Consider the following 16,264-nt stretch of genomic DNA (forward strand, 5'->3'; position numbering starts at 1 on the left):
TTAATATGGAAAAGCAAAAAGAAATATATATATATGAAAAACATAACGTTTATAGATTACACTAGTGGCTCTGTGATTCAAGATTTTTTCTCGTAAATAAGATGCACTGATGTGCCAAATCTAGTTGAAAGTGGTATAAACAAATACGAAAGGGTGTGGTTCAGACAATAACTTGAAATTTAAACACCACAGAACATTGATTCTGAAATTTTTGCTAGTATCACATTTCCAATATAAATGTTGACGTATTACGACGTATATAGAATTTTCGTTTATTATCCACGTAGATATTGAATTGATGTTACGTAATAGCATATGACTTAACGAGCTACTTAAGTGTATTTTCAATGGTCAACTCTCTCTATATATAAACAAAAAAAATAATATGGTATAATTATAAAATAATATGGATAAGCAAAGTCCCGTTCGTGTCCTTTACGATTCTGTCTCAACTCTCTTTATCTAGATAAATGTATTCTTCTGTCATTCCGCGTTTTATCTCATTGGACGAAATAAGCAAAATGAACAAAACCAGAAATATCTATATATATATGAAATACAAATGAAAAGAATGAAAAAAAGTATATATAAATATAAACAAACAGGAATTGTGTCGATGTGTATTGTGGTTTAGGTAGCGTCGAGCCAATACTTATAAGTCGGAAAGAACAAAACTCTTCTATTATCCTTGTACCTGTGTATGTTTGCTATTTTATGTAAATATATATATGATATTCAGATGTAAAACAAAAGAAAATTATCGAATAATTAATTAGAGCGTACGGGAGTGGAGCGAGTATGATTTGGCAATTTCTGGATTCGGCCAAAGTAATTCTAATAATTTAATTAGTGTGCAATTATTCTATATACAAATATAAATATATATATAATGAACGTAATAATGTACTTAAATTTCGAGTTGTGTGGAGAAGAAACAAAGAACAAAACAAGAATGGGACAAAAAAAATTGAACAGTTTCACAACGAAAAAACGTCCCATTTACATTCTTAATCTAAGAAAGTTTTTCATTTTCCCAAAACAAAAATTATATAAAACGAACCTTTAAAAGGTGTAATCTCTCTCTTTCTCTCTATCTCTGTCTATTATTATTATTTTAATTAATATTATTAATGATTATTCTAATTTAATTTAAATTTGTTCCTTTATGAAGGGTTAAAAAAATCATATTTAAATCATTTCGCCAATATTTATTGCATATCATTCTGTATTTAGTTATTAAAATATCTGTGATAAGATTTATTTTGTGGGGTCATCTACTGTTGTTGTTTTTTTTTATATTATTATTATTATTACTATTATTATTTTTTATTACTATGATCATGATGATGTATAAATATAATTTTTTTTTATTGGTTTTCTTTGCAGTCACAGATCGCCATTTTGTGATATGTAGGTAAAATGTAATCTATGTTAATGTAATCTCAATATTGTTGCAAACTACATGTTAGCTTAGTGGAAAAAAATATGAACTTACAAAAAGGATACTTGTAATGCTTTAAGGAAAGCGATATAGGAATATTTGCCGTTCTCTCCTTCGAAGCATAAAGTGAAAAAGAAGAAGAAAAAACACAACACCTTATACCTACTTAGGGATACGAGGATTTCATTCTTATTTTCTAAATACATACATACCTTTTGCGGCCAACTTTCAGGGTTTAAACTATTTTAATCTTAGCATTGGAAAGAAAACAAAGGATATAAATGATAACATTTAAAACAAATATATATATGAGAAAAGAACACTTAAATAATAAGAATCTTGGATTTTTCTATATGTGATATATATTTAACTTTTCGATTAATTACATCAATTACATTACTTGGATTCATTATTTGACACATTGTTTTACAGTCTAAATTCAACTTATGTTAAACTACTGCTATGCATCAACAAATGATATAAGCATGCTGTTCTACCAACAGACTCCCCTTCACACTGTTCCCTTACTTTGTTTTATATTTTTTAGATTACTTTTAAATTATTTCAAATTGTAAATATTATATATAAATATATATATATAAATATATTAAATAATATAATTCATATTATACATACTTCCTTTATTTAATTGATATTGATAAACATTGAAAATTGGAACATCCAAATATATTAATTATTATGTGAGTAAAAATGGTTTTGTTTAATCTGTCTGAGTACCTCTACCAACCTTAGGCGACTGATACTGCAGATGTAACATCTTATAGCTGCGAATTGGAGGTCGACATTTTATATCGGTTAACTTGATCTTCTTCAGCTGCTTGATCTCCAAATCGCTAATGCAGTCACTGTCAGATAAAAAGCGCTTCCTGCGCTCTGGGCCACTGCCAGCAATACCCTGAACCACGCTTTTCATCAAATAAGCCATCGAGGACCAAAGCCCCGGAGTTTCAGTCTGAACAATAGAGTCCACCTCTTTCGGGGCTTCATCCGAAGATACGGACGAACCTGAAATAGCATTATTTAAAAGAAAACCATTTATTAGTTTCAAACCTTTGCTCAAGTCAGGCTTTCAAGCACTTTTGTGCTGCTACCTAGATTCTGGCGAAATTATTAAAAATAAACCTACCTAAAAAAAATACAAATAAAACGGTAACAAAAGAGCAACATCTAGGAACAAAAAATAAGGAAAAGAACAATAACGTAAATAAATGAAAATTAGTTTTGCAGAATTGTTTTATGCCGATCTGGAAAAAAGATTATTGTTTAACTGTAAAATACCTGAATCGATCATTCGTCTTTTTGGCGGTTTCTCATCAATAAAATCAGCCGAATCGTTTAATGCGCTTTCCCAAAGGGTGTCATTACCAAGGCTACTCCTTCTGCGTTTAGATCTGTCCAAAGTAGTAACGGATTGCGATTGACTTTTGCTTGTAGCACTTTCGTACTTAGTGAAACCTGCATATATGTACGCGATTATTTTATAGACGATCTTCAGCAGAAGGAATTGCTCACTTCTTTCGTTATCAATAGTAGTACTGAAGCGGTTCGAAATGTTCTCATCTTTGAACATGTCGTACTTCTTCAGTGATCCTTTCAAGAACCCTTGCGGTTTCTTCTTCGGATTCTCCACCATCGGCGTCTGGCTGAACGTAACCCTTCTCTTCTCCGCTCTCTTGTTCTCGTCGTACACGCTCGGTGTTTGACTGGATAGATTCTCATTGGCATTCTTGATCTTGGCCATCCTATCAATTGGTGTTTCATTGATCTGGATAGCCCTCATAGAGTCTCTAGGAGTGCTGGTAATGGCCACCAAAAGAAAACCGGAGAATTCCACTGGGGGTGAATCGACGCCATCATAGCATTCCATGAGGATCTTAGGTACAAGAGGAGTCCTAGCTACTAGGTCTAATCTGCTTTTACCAATGGGACATTTGCTGTGCTGATTAAAATCATCTGCGTCGAAAATTCTTTTGCAATAAACGCAATGCAATGGCCAGTGGGCTTCTTTAATATGCACCATTAAGGCCTGAGAGGGCTTCTTCAACACCATTTTCCCATAAACACATATAGAGCATTCAGGGAAGATGTTATGTACCGCCCTTTCATGTTTTGCGCGACATTTTGGGCAGCAAAAGCATTTTCTGCACAATCTACAGTTATTCTAGAATGGAAATATCCATCAATTCTACTTCAACATTGTTATGAATGACTTACCTCCACATAGCGGTTCATCATACTCATCGAAGACATCACCTTTGGGCGACTGACAATAATCAATTGGAGGTGCTTTTTGCTCTGCTATTCTTTTTTCTAGGTGCACGAGGAGTTTGAATTTAGCGCCAGACTTTAAATATTGATTTGTCTGTGTGGGACGAGTTGCCTGGTTTTGTATTGTTTAGTGCGGCAACGTTGGTATTTACATATGTTTGTGTATTGCATTTAATGGGCGCACAACAGTTGTTTTAGCAAGTTGTTCTTAAGCTATTTATTACACAAGTGCATCGACTGGTCTAGATTCGGTATTTCGAGATGAGCGGAGCTGTCTACAGTGGCGGTAATACAACTGACAATCACTATTAGCTGAACTATATAAGTTTGAATTTTTGAAAAATCTAGATGATATTGGGGCTGTGGTTTTGGATGTAGGTAGTAATACAATGAGAGTTGGGTATGCTGGAGAAGAGTATCCTAGACATGACATACCCTCTTCTATTGCTATCTATGAGGAGAATTATCTCAAGAAGTATAACATTGGAACTGTTGCTCTACACTCCAAGCATCCTGGAGCTGAGATCACAACATTTTTGAAAGATGGTATGGTGGAGAATTGGGATCATTTTGAGAATATGCTGGAGTATATTTTTACCAAGAGGCTTCATACTGCTTTTGAGAATCATCCAGTACTTCTAACTGAGCCAGCTGTAAATATGTTTACTCCTATTCTTGTTAACTATTGCATAACAATGCATTTGACATTTGCAGTGGGTGGTTCAACATAAGAGGGAGCAAATGGTTGAACTAATGTTTGAGAAATTTAATTCTCCTGCTGTTCATTTGGCTAAGGGGGCAATGCTTGTTGGGATGTCCAACTCCAGACCAACTACTTTGATTGTTGATTCTGGAGCTACCCATACCACTGCTGTTCCTATACATGAAGGGTATATAATAAATATGTTTCTATGTTCTTGCTTTACTGATAAGTTTTTCAGATTTGTTGTATCTCAGGCCATTGTAAAGTCCCCAGCTGGATCTGACTATATTCTGGAGCAAGCTAGAATGATGCTCCAAGATAGAAAGGTGGACCTTGTGCCATACTATCGCGTCGCCAGCAAGGAGGTGGTGAAGCAAGAGGAAGCTCCAATCTGGCGCGAAAAGCACTTCAAGGGCGTGACTGCCTCTTGGCACAACTACATGGTAAAAGAGGTAATGCAAGACTTCCATGCTTCTGTTCTTCAGCTATCCGAGTCCACTTACGACGAAGATGTGGTGCGTACCTCGCCTACCGTACATTATGAATTTCCGAACGGTTATAATCGAGACTTTGGAATTGAGCGATTCAAAGTTGTCGAACCGCTCTTCAATTTAACTGCTAGAGTGGGTAATGGTATTCAACCCTCTTTGGACGTTAGCTCTCTTGTAACTACTAGTGTCGGCATGTGCGAGATGGATATTCGTGCAGTAATTACGATTGATGTCATGACAGTAAAATTCGATATTGACCTAATATTATTTCAGACTATGTATTCTAATGTTATCATTACTGGCGGAAATTCCAACATCCACGGCTTCACTGAGCGTCTAACAAGAGACTTACAATTAAAAGTCCCTCCTGTGAGTCGCCTTGCGTCTTTTCCCCCTCTCCTTCCAAATCTAATACACAATTGTATATTTTATTCGTATATTATTTTTCTTTTCTTTCTGTAGATATCCACAGTCCTTTGATGTCTATTAATTAGTTACGCAACTGATAAATTCGATTCTGTTTCAGAGCATGCGGTTGAAAATAATACCGCAGAATGGGAGTATTGACCGCAGGTTCGCCCCGTGGCTCGGCGGCGCCATACTCGGCTCCCTTGCCACCTTTCAGTCGTACTGGATCTCCAAACAGGAGTACGAGGAAGTTGGAAAAGTTATTGTTCATTCTCGATGTTAAATGTCTATAATCATTTTACTTCCCTTTACTACATGATCAGTATTTTTAGATTTAGGTGTGAACTGAGTTCCTTGAAAGAAAAGCCAAAAGATGAAAACTATTTAACGGTTTCTGAAACCATTTTAAATTAAAACTCCTTAGTATGTAAGGTTTCAAAGGCTAATGCATGAGAGAGAATTAGCATTTATTTTAATATTTAAATCTATGTATAAACAAACAAAAAATTATAAAGAAAACAATATATTACCAGTATTAAAATGATTTTTAATAAGTTTTTGAATTGACGTTTACTGTACTATTGTATATGTGTATAATAAAATATATTATATGTAAATAGGACTTATCATCTTTGGGGCTTTGGTAGATCGCATATTGCGTTATGGGCAAACATTGAAAAGATGCCAGCGAAGGTTATACCAATGGCATCCGCAAAACTAGTAACACCCATTGAGAATTGTTTATCTTCTTCAGGTACCTGCAATTAAGAGTAGTATTATGGATTGTAATACATGTTGTTATGAATCTTACATCGGTTGAAATCTTGTAGAAAGTGTTTACATAGGCCGCACCTCCGAGGAGACCTTCCCACAGTGTTAAGACCAAGACTATCCAGAAGGTTGGTACATAATAGAATACAGCTTCTGTCGTGAAAATAGCCACGTTAATAAGCTAAAATCGAGAAAGTTATAATTGAACATCAACCAACTCCGTTTTAGTATAATCTTACTTGAAGTACTGACATAAGCCAGATCTTCTTAATATGAATTAAATTGACTGAAGATCTAGATATGAATACACCGATTTGATAATCGACTTGCAGCCACCTGTACTGCTCCTTAGAGTCGATGAAGAAATTGTCGAAATTGATCAACTCGAACTGAAATAAATTTATTATAAACTATGTGAACCAGCTGAAACAATCAACGAGCTCATACCATTCCTTGATTGATGAAATATTCAAATAAATACACCAAACCTAATGGAATCATAAATTTCAAGAGACCAGGCACCTGCTTGATCTTCTTCATAAACGCAGACTTTGGATTCTTAATCTCCTCCTCGTTGACGTTATGCTGTGTGGACAGCTCGTTTCTCTCCTCCGGACTCTTGAGGATTCCCCAAAACCTGTACATGGATACGACCGATGTTTACATAACATTTAAACGGTGAATAATTCACTTACGAAATCCCCATTGTCACCGGTACAATTAGCATGATTAGCAAGGCGTTTCTGAGTCCTAATTTATTCAGAGCCGCGTAAGACAGGGCGCCGAAAACGCCAGCGCCGCCTGTACCGGAGGACCATGTCGACACCACGTCCCTGAATTATGTAACAGATTACAAGAGCTCGGCTATAGAATATGGATGCGACTCACTTGTCATAGAAAGAGCTGTACTGTAGGTATGTCACCTCACCCAATCCGGAGCTGAAGGACGTGACGATAACACCTAGGATAGACATCCATTGGCCCGTGCTGAAGGCCACCACCAGGAATCCTGCCGATGCCAATACAATACAAATACCTACACGGACGCTACAAGAGAATTGTATTACTCAATTAAGTGTTTACACATCAGTTTGCCATTCAAATTGACAGATATTACAAGATTTATTCGCAATTGCCATTACTGCATATCGATTCATCTGTAATAGCAAATTTGTGCAAATACCCCAAATTTGCTATTACAGATTAATCGATGAGCTAGCTTTAATTGAATTATCAGTTCTAACTAGTGGAGAGCGGCGACGTTATCCAGTAAAATTACTATGTAAAACATATCTTCTATATTAGCAAAACAACATTTATTTATTTATAACAAATTTTCATACTTTCGTCATCGGGTTTCCATTTAAACAGAGGTTGATTATCTATCAGATATATATTTTTAAAACTTCTTTATTGAAAACAAATAGAAGTAGCCTAAGGAGTTACATCACCTTAGCTTATGTTGCAAGGTTATATCATTATTCCTATACGACGCTCTTCATTTACATATATTTTTATTCTATTGTATTCGCAGAATTAAATTAAAGATTTTCATTATTAAAAAAAATGTTATTTTATGTATTAATTTTGCAAAGATTTTAATATAATATTAATTTAATTACAAGTTAATTTTTTATTTGATTCCAATAAAAAAATCGTCAAATTTAGGTTTTATAATGAATCCAGACTAATATAAGTGTTTATTTATATTAGATAAGAAATTTTGCAAATGCGATGATCTTGATAATGTTGATAAATGTTTAATATATTTAGAACTATTGATTTTCAATCCCTTCCTTACAAACATTATTTAATGTAATTAAATATATATGTAATCAAATTATTGATTACTTTAGAATAAACACATTATATATAAATGTAATTTCTCATCTATGTTCTATAAATATTGTACATGGATTTCATCGAAATTTGTGAATATAGAATTTACATGCATAATTTTATTATATCTATTTGTGGTGTAAGTTAGTACTGTTTTCTATAATTACCGCATAAAATTATGACAAAAAACAAACATAAGTTAAGTTTATTGCAATGTAAATGTACATAAAAATGTAATAAAACATGTGCGGTAAAAATAAAAAATATTTGTTACTAAGTAGTAACTTAACTAACACTAAAATTATAAATACAAATTGTAGTTATCGAAGATTCGCATTCCAGAGTTAGTTGATTATATGTTAGTTGATAAATCGATACAAGATTTAATAATAGCTTTGTTCTATTAATTGGTGGTAATGAACTACGATTTAGGACAAAATTATGAAATACTTACTGGACAAAGAATGGAAGAAACGGTGCTATCAATTTAATAATTAGACTAGGTAAAATATCAGCTAATAATATGGCCCCAGTGGAGATGTAGTTACAATCCCTATGATCTGTACCATTCCCATCATTAACTGGAACCTAAATAATAACAGAAAATATAATAGTTGTCTTCCTTGTATTTTGATTTTCTGATTGTGGTGGCTGTGTTTAATTTTGCTATTTTTTATCTCTTATCAATGAAATGTTTATAATTTCATATTGCAAATCTCTGCGCTAATCCGGATTCAAGTTTATTCTGCAGATAAGAAACTTGTAAATAGCAAGATTATGCTAAACCGTTCATTTACATAGTAATAACTATTCGTTTATAAAAAATAAATTTAAATGTTCAATTTAATTAAAAATATGTAATACTCACTACATTTTAATATTAATTAGTTTAAAAAAAGATATTTTCTTTTAATGATAAAATGCTAAGACGCAAATTTATGAGACAATTAATGATGACAATAAGACAAAAAATGAGAAAGTGTATTTTTTTGCTATATTTCAATGTTTAAAGAAGAGAAGTCAACATTTGTAGTTGCATATAATAAATAATTTATTTGCAAAAATAAACAAAGGTATTAAATTACTGCATAACCTTGATTATATGGAATAATAATTTAATTTGTTTAAGAGTATAAACGTTTTAGTACATACTTTTATCCTTACTTCCAATACAATAAATTATATTGTATTTTCAATTATTATAGAGATTTTATTTGTTTATTAAAAAAAAGTAGAAATAGAAAGTAAAACTTAGTAATATATTCAGTATATAAAGTATTAATATCTAAAGTTGTTGATGGTTGCATTTAGACACCTAAAACTTACATCGTTATGAACATCAGCGTCTCCTCCCTGTGTGTGAAGGATATCATTCGCAGCACTCAGCATCACTACGTAACCATAGTTATTACATAGACCTAGCAGCCAGTAGGCTACTAGATTTCTCCAGATCTTCTTAGGTTTCACGATCTGAACGTCTTCCTCCTGGCGTTTGGCCTCATCGTTCGGCACCATCGTATAATCTAAACAAACACCGAAACTCCTATTATCAGCGAAGCCTCTGGAGCATCACGAGCGCCAGATATTGCGTCCAATTAAAATCTCAGATAGAGTTATTCAGAGAGAGAGTAGGAGACGGTGGTCGGGGAATTCCAACTACTTCAACTCAACTGTTTGACTTTATCAAAGAACGTGGTGTTTACCACAGCTGACCGTTATAATGAGTTAATGTTTAGTATGCAGAATAATTGCATATAATAATCAGAAGCGTAGTTTTTTGGTTGTCGTGGTGCACATACTTCTGTTTGTTTTAGTGTTGCGATAATAGTTGTTGAACCTGTGACCTGATTGATTTCAAATCGTCAGTCGGTGCATTTTGATAAGGTGGCTTCTATCGGACGAAGATTTCTTCACTAGTCATGATTGTTGATAAGAGTATCAATTCTATCATTTGAACAAACACTTCCATCAAACCACGACGTCGATGTTTTGAGCTACTACGATTGTTCATGCAACTTCCTTCTTTTACTTGTCTCTATGTTCGTGCGCGCGTTCGTTGAAAGTGAAAGTGGGATAGTGCTGTATTCCAATTCCGAAGCATAGTCTCACTTTAAAGAATTAAAAACGCTATCGTTTCCGAGTTTTATCTTTGGATAAAAGCATTATCCGGTACCACCCATTCATTTGATATAAATAGTTCTTTGAATTATAAAATACTACTTAATGAATTTGTATTTCTATCAATTTTGTTCATATAAGTTTATTAATAACAAAATTATAAATAATTTATTGAATCCTAACCAAAACTTTAAATTTTGAAAGTAGTTTTTTTTTCAAATTTAAAATTCTTATTTTTTTTTTAATATATACCACCTAAAATATAAATACTTATTTACAATTAATTAATTAATGAGAATATCTTAATTTTACTATATTTTTTAATTGCTATCAACAAAATGAGACCATCAGAAATTTTAGAGGAAATAAGAAGAGGGAATGAAATTATAAAATTTAAAAAAATACTGCTAGTTTACAGAAAAGTACTTCATAAATCAACAAAAACATAACAAGGATTGCCGTAATTAAAATGTAAAATTGTGTAAAAATAGACATAAAAAAAATTGGAATTGAAGTATATGATCATACAAAAAACGCTAATAGAAAATTAAAGTGTAAAATTTCTCACTCTGGATTTTATATTCAATAATCAGGATGACAGCAAATGCAACGGGAATTTTCAATTTTATTTATTATCGAAAATTTAATATATAATATTTAAAATCTGATTACAAATAATTAAATATTGAATAAAAAGTTAAATTTTGTTATACTTATTGACATGTCCTTCCGATAATAAATGAATTATTATTATACAACTCGGATTATAGTTAAATTACGAAATTGATTGAATAACAAATGAAATAACAATTAAAATCCAATCATAGCTAACTATAGTTAAGCAATACGCGGATCGGAAAGTATTTGGATATTAATTTTCTGTATTTTTTTTTAAGATTTTATAAAAAACTTATAATTTTATGATGAATTACTTCAAAAGACTGCAAAAAAAAATTACGAAGCTGTAAACATTCGCTTGCGCAATTAATTGATTCGCGTTTGTTACATAAGATTACAAATGTGCATCGTTTATTAATCTTAATTTTCCTATGTGTGTCAACGCTAATAAATGTAAGCAGTATAGATTGTAAACTGGATTGACCTTGATCCACATATTGCTGCTTATCCATTGCTTTTATGCTTGTCGCGGTAACATTTATTTTCAACAGTCTGTCCGATACAAAAATAGTTACAAAAGTTAAACAACATATAAAGGGGAACATGTTTGGACTAGATATTTTTTATATGCTTACAATATAAGATTAATGGAAAGTTAATATAAGTACACCTATTCCTCGTTTTACACGGCACTTTCATTACACGTTTTCGCTTTTACACGGTTAGAAAAAAAATACAAATTAAAAATAAATGTTTAAAATAACCAATCTCTCGTTCTACACTGTACTTTCTTTACACGTTTTCCTTTTACACGTTTTAAAAATAAAATAAATGGTTAAATTAACCTGTACTATGCGTTTTTTTTTAATACTTTTAGATTTACATGGTTCTACATTAAAACCGTGTAAATCGGGGATAGGTAAATAAAATAGTTAATATTATTTTTTGTATTATCACGAATCGTAGAATAATTTTCAGCATGAACTTGTTTGAACGATTCTAAATATACGTGTGTAATCTTGCATTAAAATTACGCAACAAATGCAAATATTTTATATTCATTTTTATCTAATATTTTATTATTATATAAACAGTTTTTGTGTAAAGAATCATTCATAGGTTAGATTTAACTGGAGGAAAGGTAGATGAAGCAATTTCCTGTGTATAACCTCCGATTACGGTTGAAGTGTTTTTCAATGGCATGCGGTTAGACCCAATTCATTAACAAAGGATTGTAGGTAATCCCTATCACCTATATAAAATTACGTTCGAAAGAGAAAAAAAAACATACCAGAATGATCTGTTTATGGATATACCTGTTCTTTTTTTGTTAGGGGGTTTGTTTGAAAGATTGATAGCTTCATTTTAAACGTTATCCTTCTGTTCTTTATAAGTTTATCCAGTCAAATAATTCATTTATCCAACAATACCTCGGATAGTGCGGCTTCGATCAGTGCGGCTTTATTAAATTTGCATATTTTAATTCAGTAAATATAAAAAATTAGTACACAAAATTAATTTTTATAAAGTTTTAAAGTCCTTGATTAATACGGTAGGATATTGACAAAACTGATTATCCGCACTATGCGAGGTATTAATGTATTCCCAATGTAATAGTTTATGCACTTTGACAGAATTGATGTTGTCATTTCAAAATATCAAAGTTATATAAAAGTTGGTGGGTTTAACATATATGTTGACGTAACATTATATAACTATTAATTAGACAAATTGTTTTCAATGTTGTTTTGATACGAGATGAGCAATCTTAGAAATAAAAATCCTATCCTGATAACTATTATTTGTAAATCACAACTTATCCTTCTGGTTTTCCCCGAGTATTTGGTTAAATTCTGTTTATTTTAATTAGTAATTACATCAACTCTCTGACGTTTAAAATGTTATGTAACAGCATTAATTCCAATTTATTGAGAATATTGTTTCAGTAGAGTTGAACCCATTATATTAGCAATAATTGCTGCCAAAGATAATTAAATGTAATTTATCAATTAAATGAGATTCGTCTTAAATGTGTTTAAGTATTAATTATGCGTATTTAATTAATATTGAATCACACGCATGAATATCCTTTATTTAACATTTTTTATATGAATTAAAAAAAAATGGAATATTTTAGATTCAAAAGCGTAATTATATAAAATAGTAACATTTTTCAAAATCGTATTAGCAATAATTACATAAATATTTTTTTTTTAATAGTTTTTCTTTTAATTGCTGTATTGTGAAGATACAAATGTGAAGTTTTAAAAAGAGAAAATTATCTTTTATAATCCATCAAATGGTTACGTAAAGAATTTTATTAAAATAATTAAAAGAAAATTTTAGAACAAAAAGCGCGAAAAAAACTTTACAAATGAATTAAAAAGAAAATATATTTTTCAAAATCCTATTAGCAATAATTACATAACTATTTTTTAAGTTTGATAATAGACTGATAATTATAATTAGGGTACTTTTTTTGAATGGACAATCTTGAGTAGTTTAGTAATATTTTTTTATTTATTATTAATTACTTGCGCGTTATATACTTTAATTCCTTTAAAACATTCCGTTTTTTTTTTCTTCAAAACTGATAAGTAAACTTCAACAATGAAATACCCAATGTCCTTGCTGTAATCGCAAAACTAGACACAATTTAAATGTTTACGCAAATGCAAAAAAATGCATTTGCGTTAACTTCTAATATTAAAAGTTTTTCCAATTCTATGTCTTAATTCCTTAAAGTAGACAATTCTATTTTTTTTTAAAGAAAATTTCTAATATCAAAAGTATTTCCAATTCTGTCCTATTTTTTGAACAATTCTCTAACGGCTTAAAGAGGAAATTTCTAAAAAATTGTATATAGAGGAAAAATTCTAAAGGCGACATACCTTGGGGGAAGGATAATAGATCGAGCGACGAAAGTGGGTTACCAAATTATACGGTTTTTATACCTTCGGATCGAAGGGCGTTTAACGCATTTTCCATTCCCTGCATCATTCTCTCTTTTTTTTGTTTTGTTTGTTATTTCCACCGATGCCGCACTTTCTCCCCCTTTTTTTTAACTCACAACATCCACTTTCGAAGGGAACAGAAAATGCACGACAATTTAGAATTTTTTTATACAAAAATCTTGTCTTTTGAGTAAGTTTTCACAATAAAAATGTCGTTTGTATATCACTGCCATTATTCATACTTTTAAGTTTTTTTGTTAGTTAATTTAAATTAATTATGTTTATTAATAAACACGTTTAATTTTTTAGATTATCATTATTAATTTTTCATATACAATTGAATTAATTAATTTAATTTGACAAATATTTAATAACTACATAAATACCTCACAAAGTGCGGTTTAGGGCAATCCGGATTCATTAATGTCCAGTTGGACAAAATAATACTTTTATACAGTTGAGTCTCTTGTGCGGTTTCTATTTTATTTAGTTCCTCTATTTATCCGGTTTCAAACAGATTATTGGCAGAATCGCACTAAGCGAGGTATTTCTGTATTGTAGAAATGCAAATATGTATTTTTAAAGGTTGAAAATTATTATTAATTCTATTAAAATTGTTTATGTTAAAAAAATTATTAAATTTATTAGAAAAAACAAACAATGATTGTTATAAATGGCAACATTGACAAAATATCAATTTATCATTAAAAACATTATTTCAAAATCATAAAATTTGATATAAAATAAATTTTATATTTAATTAATTAATTGATTCACATTGTTAAAACTTTTAATATCAATTCTTTGATGATTACAAAAAAAAACAACTATCCAATATATTTACATTTAAATCCAGGTTTTGTATGTTTAAAAAATTGCACAAACGTTTCGAAAATTTGTACAATTAATATAACAATTATCTCTCATTTTTGTTTGTCTTTTAAAAAATGTTAAAAAAATATTTTAATTCACAAAATTAAAAATAGATTTTAAAAAGTTAATACCCAAAATTATTTTATTTATACTCTTTGTGCACTTTTAAAGTCCTCTATTAGTCCGGTTACTTATTGATTTTACTGATCTGCTTAAGTTTGCTTAAAATAAAAATGTTGACAAAAAGATTTTCAAAACTAACTAAATTTTAATTAACAAAAATTTAAAAAAAAAATAAATGTTAATGCACAAAATTATTTTATCAGAAATTTGACTTCACAAATTTATTTTATTATAAATAAACTATCATTTTTTATACTTTTTGTGCACTTTTAAAGTCCTAAATTAGTCCGGTCACTCACTGCAATTTATTGATCTTTCTGATCTCCTTAAGTTTGTGTTTAAAAAAAATGTTGAAAAATTTTAGATTTTCAAATCTAACTAAATTTGAATTCACAAAATTATTTTATTATACATAAACTATATTTTTTTTATACTTTTTGTACACTTTTAAAGTCCTCGATTAGGACACTGTAATTTGTTGATTTTACTGATCTGCTTAAGTTTGTCTTAAAAAAAATGTTGACAAATTGTAGATTTTCAAAAATAAGTAAATTTTAATTAACAATAATTAAAAAGAATTTTTTTTAAATTTAATACACAAAATTATTTTTTATACATAAACTATTAGTACAATTTTATTGTAATTGTTGATAGTTACGATCTACTTGATACTTGTCTTAAATAACTTGAGAAATGCATGTAATAAATAGTAATAAGTCAAAAAACTGACATTTTTCTCAACCGATTTTCTTCAGTAATAATTAAAAAATGTTTTAAATTTTTATATTTTCATATATAAACAATATAAAGCAATAACTGTTTTAATGTTTATTATAGTTTATTGCGATGACGATCAAAATGTTATGACGCGCTTTTTTGTTTGTTAGACAATTTTTTTTTTGGAATACCGGGCGACGATTGATTGGCTCGGTCAGGTTTTGCATACAGACATAGGGGTGTGCACCACCGTTGTCCCCGCCCTCTCCGTATCGAACGTCGGCTTTTCCCGAGATGAATAATTAAAAATGATGCGCCGGATAGTTAAGTGCAGATGAATGAAATATTCGTCGTGATCGGGTGATCCGGGATGGGAGCTCCATGTCGGATCAATTAACTGTCACTTAGCCAGTTGACAGCGAACACGTTTTGCCTTTAACCCGATGCGGAGTCACCTATAAATATGCCAGAACCACATGCATATTCAATGCTTTCCAAATGAAAATTGAATACGAAAAACTAAAACTAACCAAACCGAAAACGCGAAAATTTAAAACCGCTGTCAGACTTACCCATTTTTATGTAATTTTATTATTTCTGTGATCGTTACGTTGGTTCTTGGCGAAGGCTCGTCCACCTGGTGAAAAGCACCGACTAAATGAGTATACAAATCTACGCTGGAACTGGATTTTTTTTAATATAGTAAATGTGCGTGTGCACGAGAACCCGTTTTATAACTACAACATATCAATGCGGCCAAGTTGATGCGAGTAAAGAAAGAAAGAAAAACACAAACTAAAATTGAATCTGAATAACGGTGAACTGCACGTATTGTTATTGTTATTATTATTATTGATTTACCTCCATTCTTTTCCAGTATCCCACTTTTGTTTTATCTCAAATTATTAGTAATCTCTAC

The 16,264-nt window shown here is 30.7% G+C and overlaps 3 protein-coding genes across 5 annotated transcripts; 1 reads left to right on the plus strand and 2 right to left on the minus strand.

Annotated features, from left to right (window-relative positions):
• Positions 1 to 2,082: 2,082 nt before the first annotated feature.
• Positions 2,083 to 3,808, minus strand: LOC108565333. Of its 2 annotated transcripts, XM_017924753.1 has the most exons (4): positions 3,677 to 3,808; positions 2,975 to 3,623; positions 2,741 to 2,917; positions 2,083 to 2,467 (listed from the first exon to the last, which is right to left on the minus strand). In XM_017924753.1, exons 1-4 carry the CDS (start codon positions 3,710 to 3,712, stop codon positions 2,163 to 2,165), a joined length of 1,167 nt encoding a protein of 388 aa, XP_017780242.1. In that variant the 5' UTR covers positions 3,713 to 3,808; the 3' UTR covers positions 2,083 to 2,162. The 2 variants fall into 2 exon arrangements, with proteins under 2 accessions (XP_017780242.1, XP_017780241.1); XM_017924752.1 differs by having other exon boundaries at positions 2,741 to 3,623.
• Positions 3,809 to 3,882: 74 nt separating this feature from the next.
• LOC108565330 (actin-like protein 6B) lies at positions 3,883 to 5,877 on the plus strand. 2 transcript variants are annotated; one of them, XM_017924750.1, is made up of 6 exons: positions 3,885 to 4,016; positions 4,079 to 4,383; positions 4,445 to 4,620; positions 4,672 to 5,140; positions 5,198 to 5,293; positions 5,451 to 5,876. In XM_017924750.1, exons 1-6 carry the CDS (start codon positions 3,992 to 3,994, stop codon positions 5,613 to 5,615), a joined length of 1,236 nt encoding a protein of 411 aa, XP_017780239.1. In that variant the 5' UTR covers positions 3,885 to 3,991; the 3' UTR covers positions 5,616 to 5,876. The 2 variants fall into 2 exon arrangements, with proteins under 2 accessions (XP_017780238.1, XP_017780239.1); XM_017924749.1 differs by having other exon boundaries at positions 3,883 to 4,016; positions 4,672 to 5,293; positions 5,451 to 5,877.
• A 12-nt stretch (positions 5,878 to 5,889) lies between these two features.
• On the minus strand, positions 5,890 to 15,936 carry LOC108565332 (battenin). Its single transcript, XM_017924751.1, has 9 exons — positions 15,918 to 15,936; positions 9,269 to 9,465; positions 8,397 to 8,530; positions 6,992 to 7,150; positions 6,799 to 6,936; positions 6,551 to 6,740; positions 6,343 to 6,492; positions 6,144 to 6,284; positions 5,890 to 6,090 (listed from the first exon to the last, which is right to left on the minus strand). Exons 1-9 carry the CDS (start codon positions 15,919 to 15,921, stop codon positions 5,959 to 5,961), a joined length of 1,245 nt encoding a protein of 414 aa, XP_017780240.1. The 5' UTR covers positions 15,922 to 15,936; the 3' UTR covers positions 5,890 to 5,958.
• Between the last annotated feature and the right edge of the window lie 328 nt (positions 15,937 to 16,264).

The sequence above is a fragment of the Nicrophorus vespilloides genome, unplaced genomic scaffold (assembly GCF_001412225.1).
Source record: "Nicrophorus vespilloides isolate i.1.1-1 unplaced genomic scaffold, Nicve_v1.0, whole genome shotgun sequence".
Lineage (NCBI taxonomy): Eukaryota > Metazoa > Arthropoda > Insecta > Coleoptera > Silphidae > Nicrophorus > Nicrophorus vespilloides.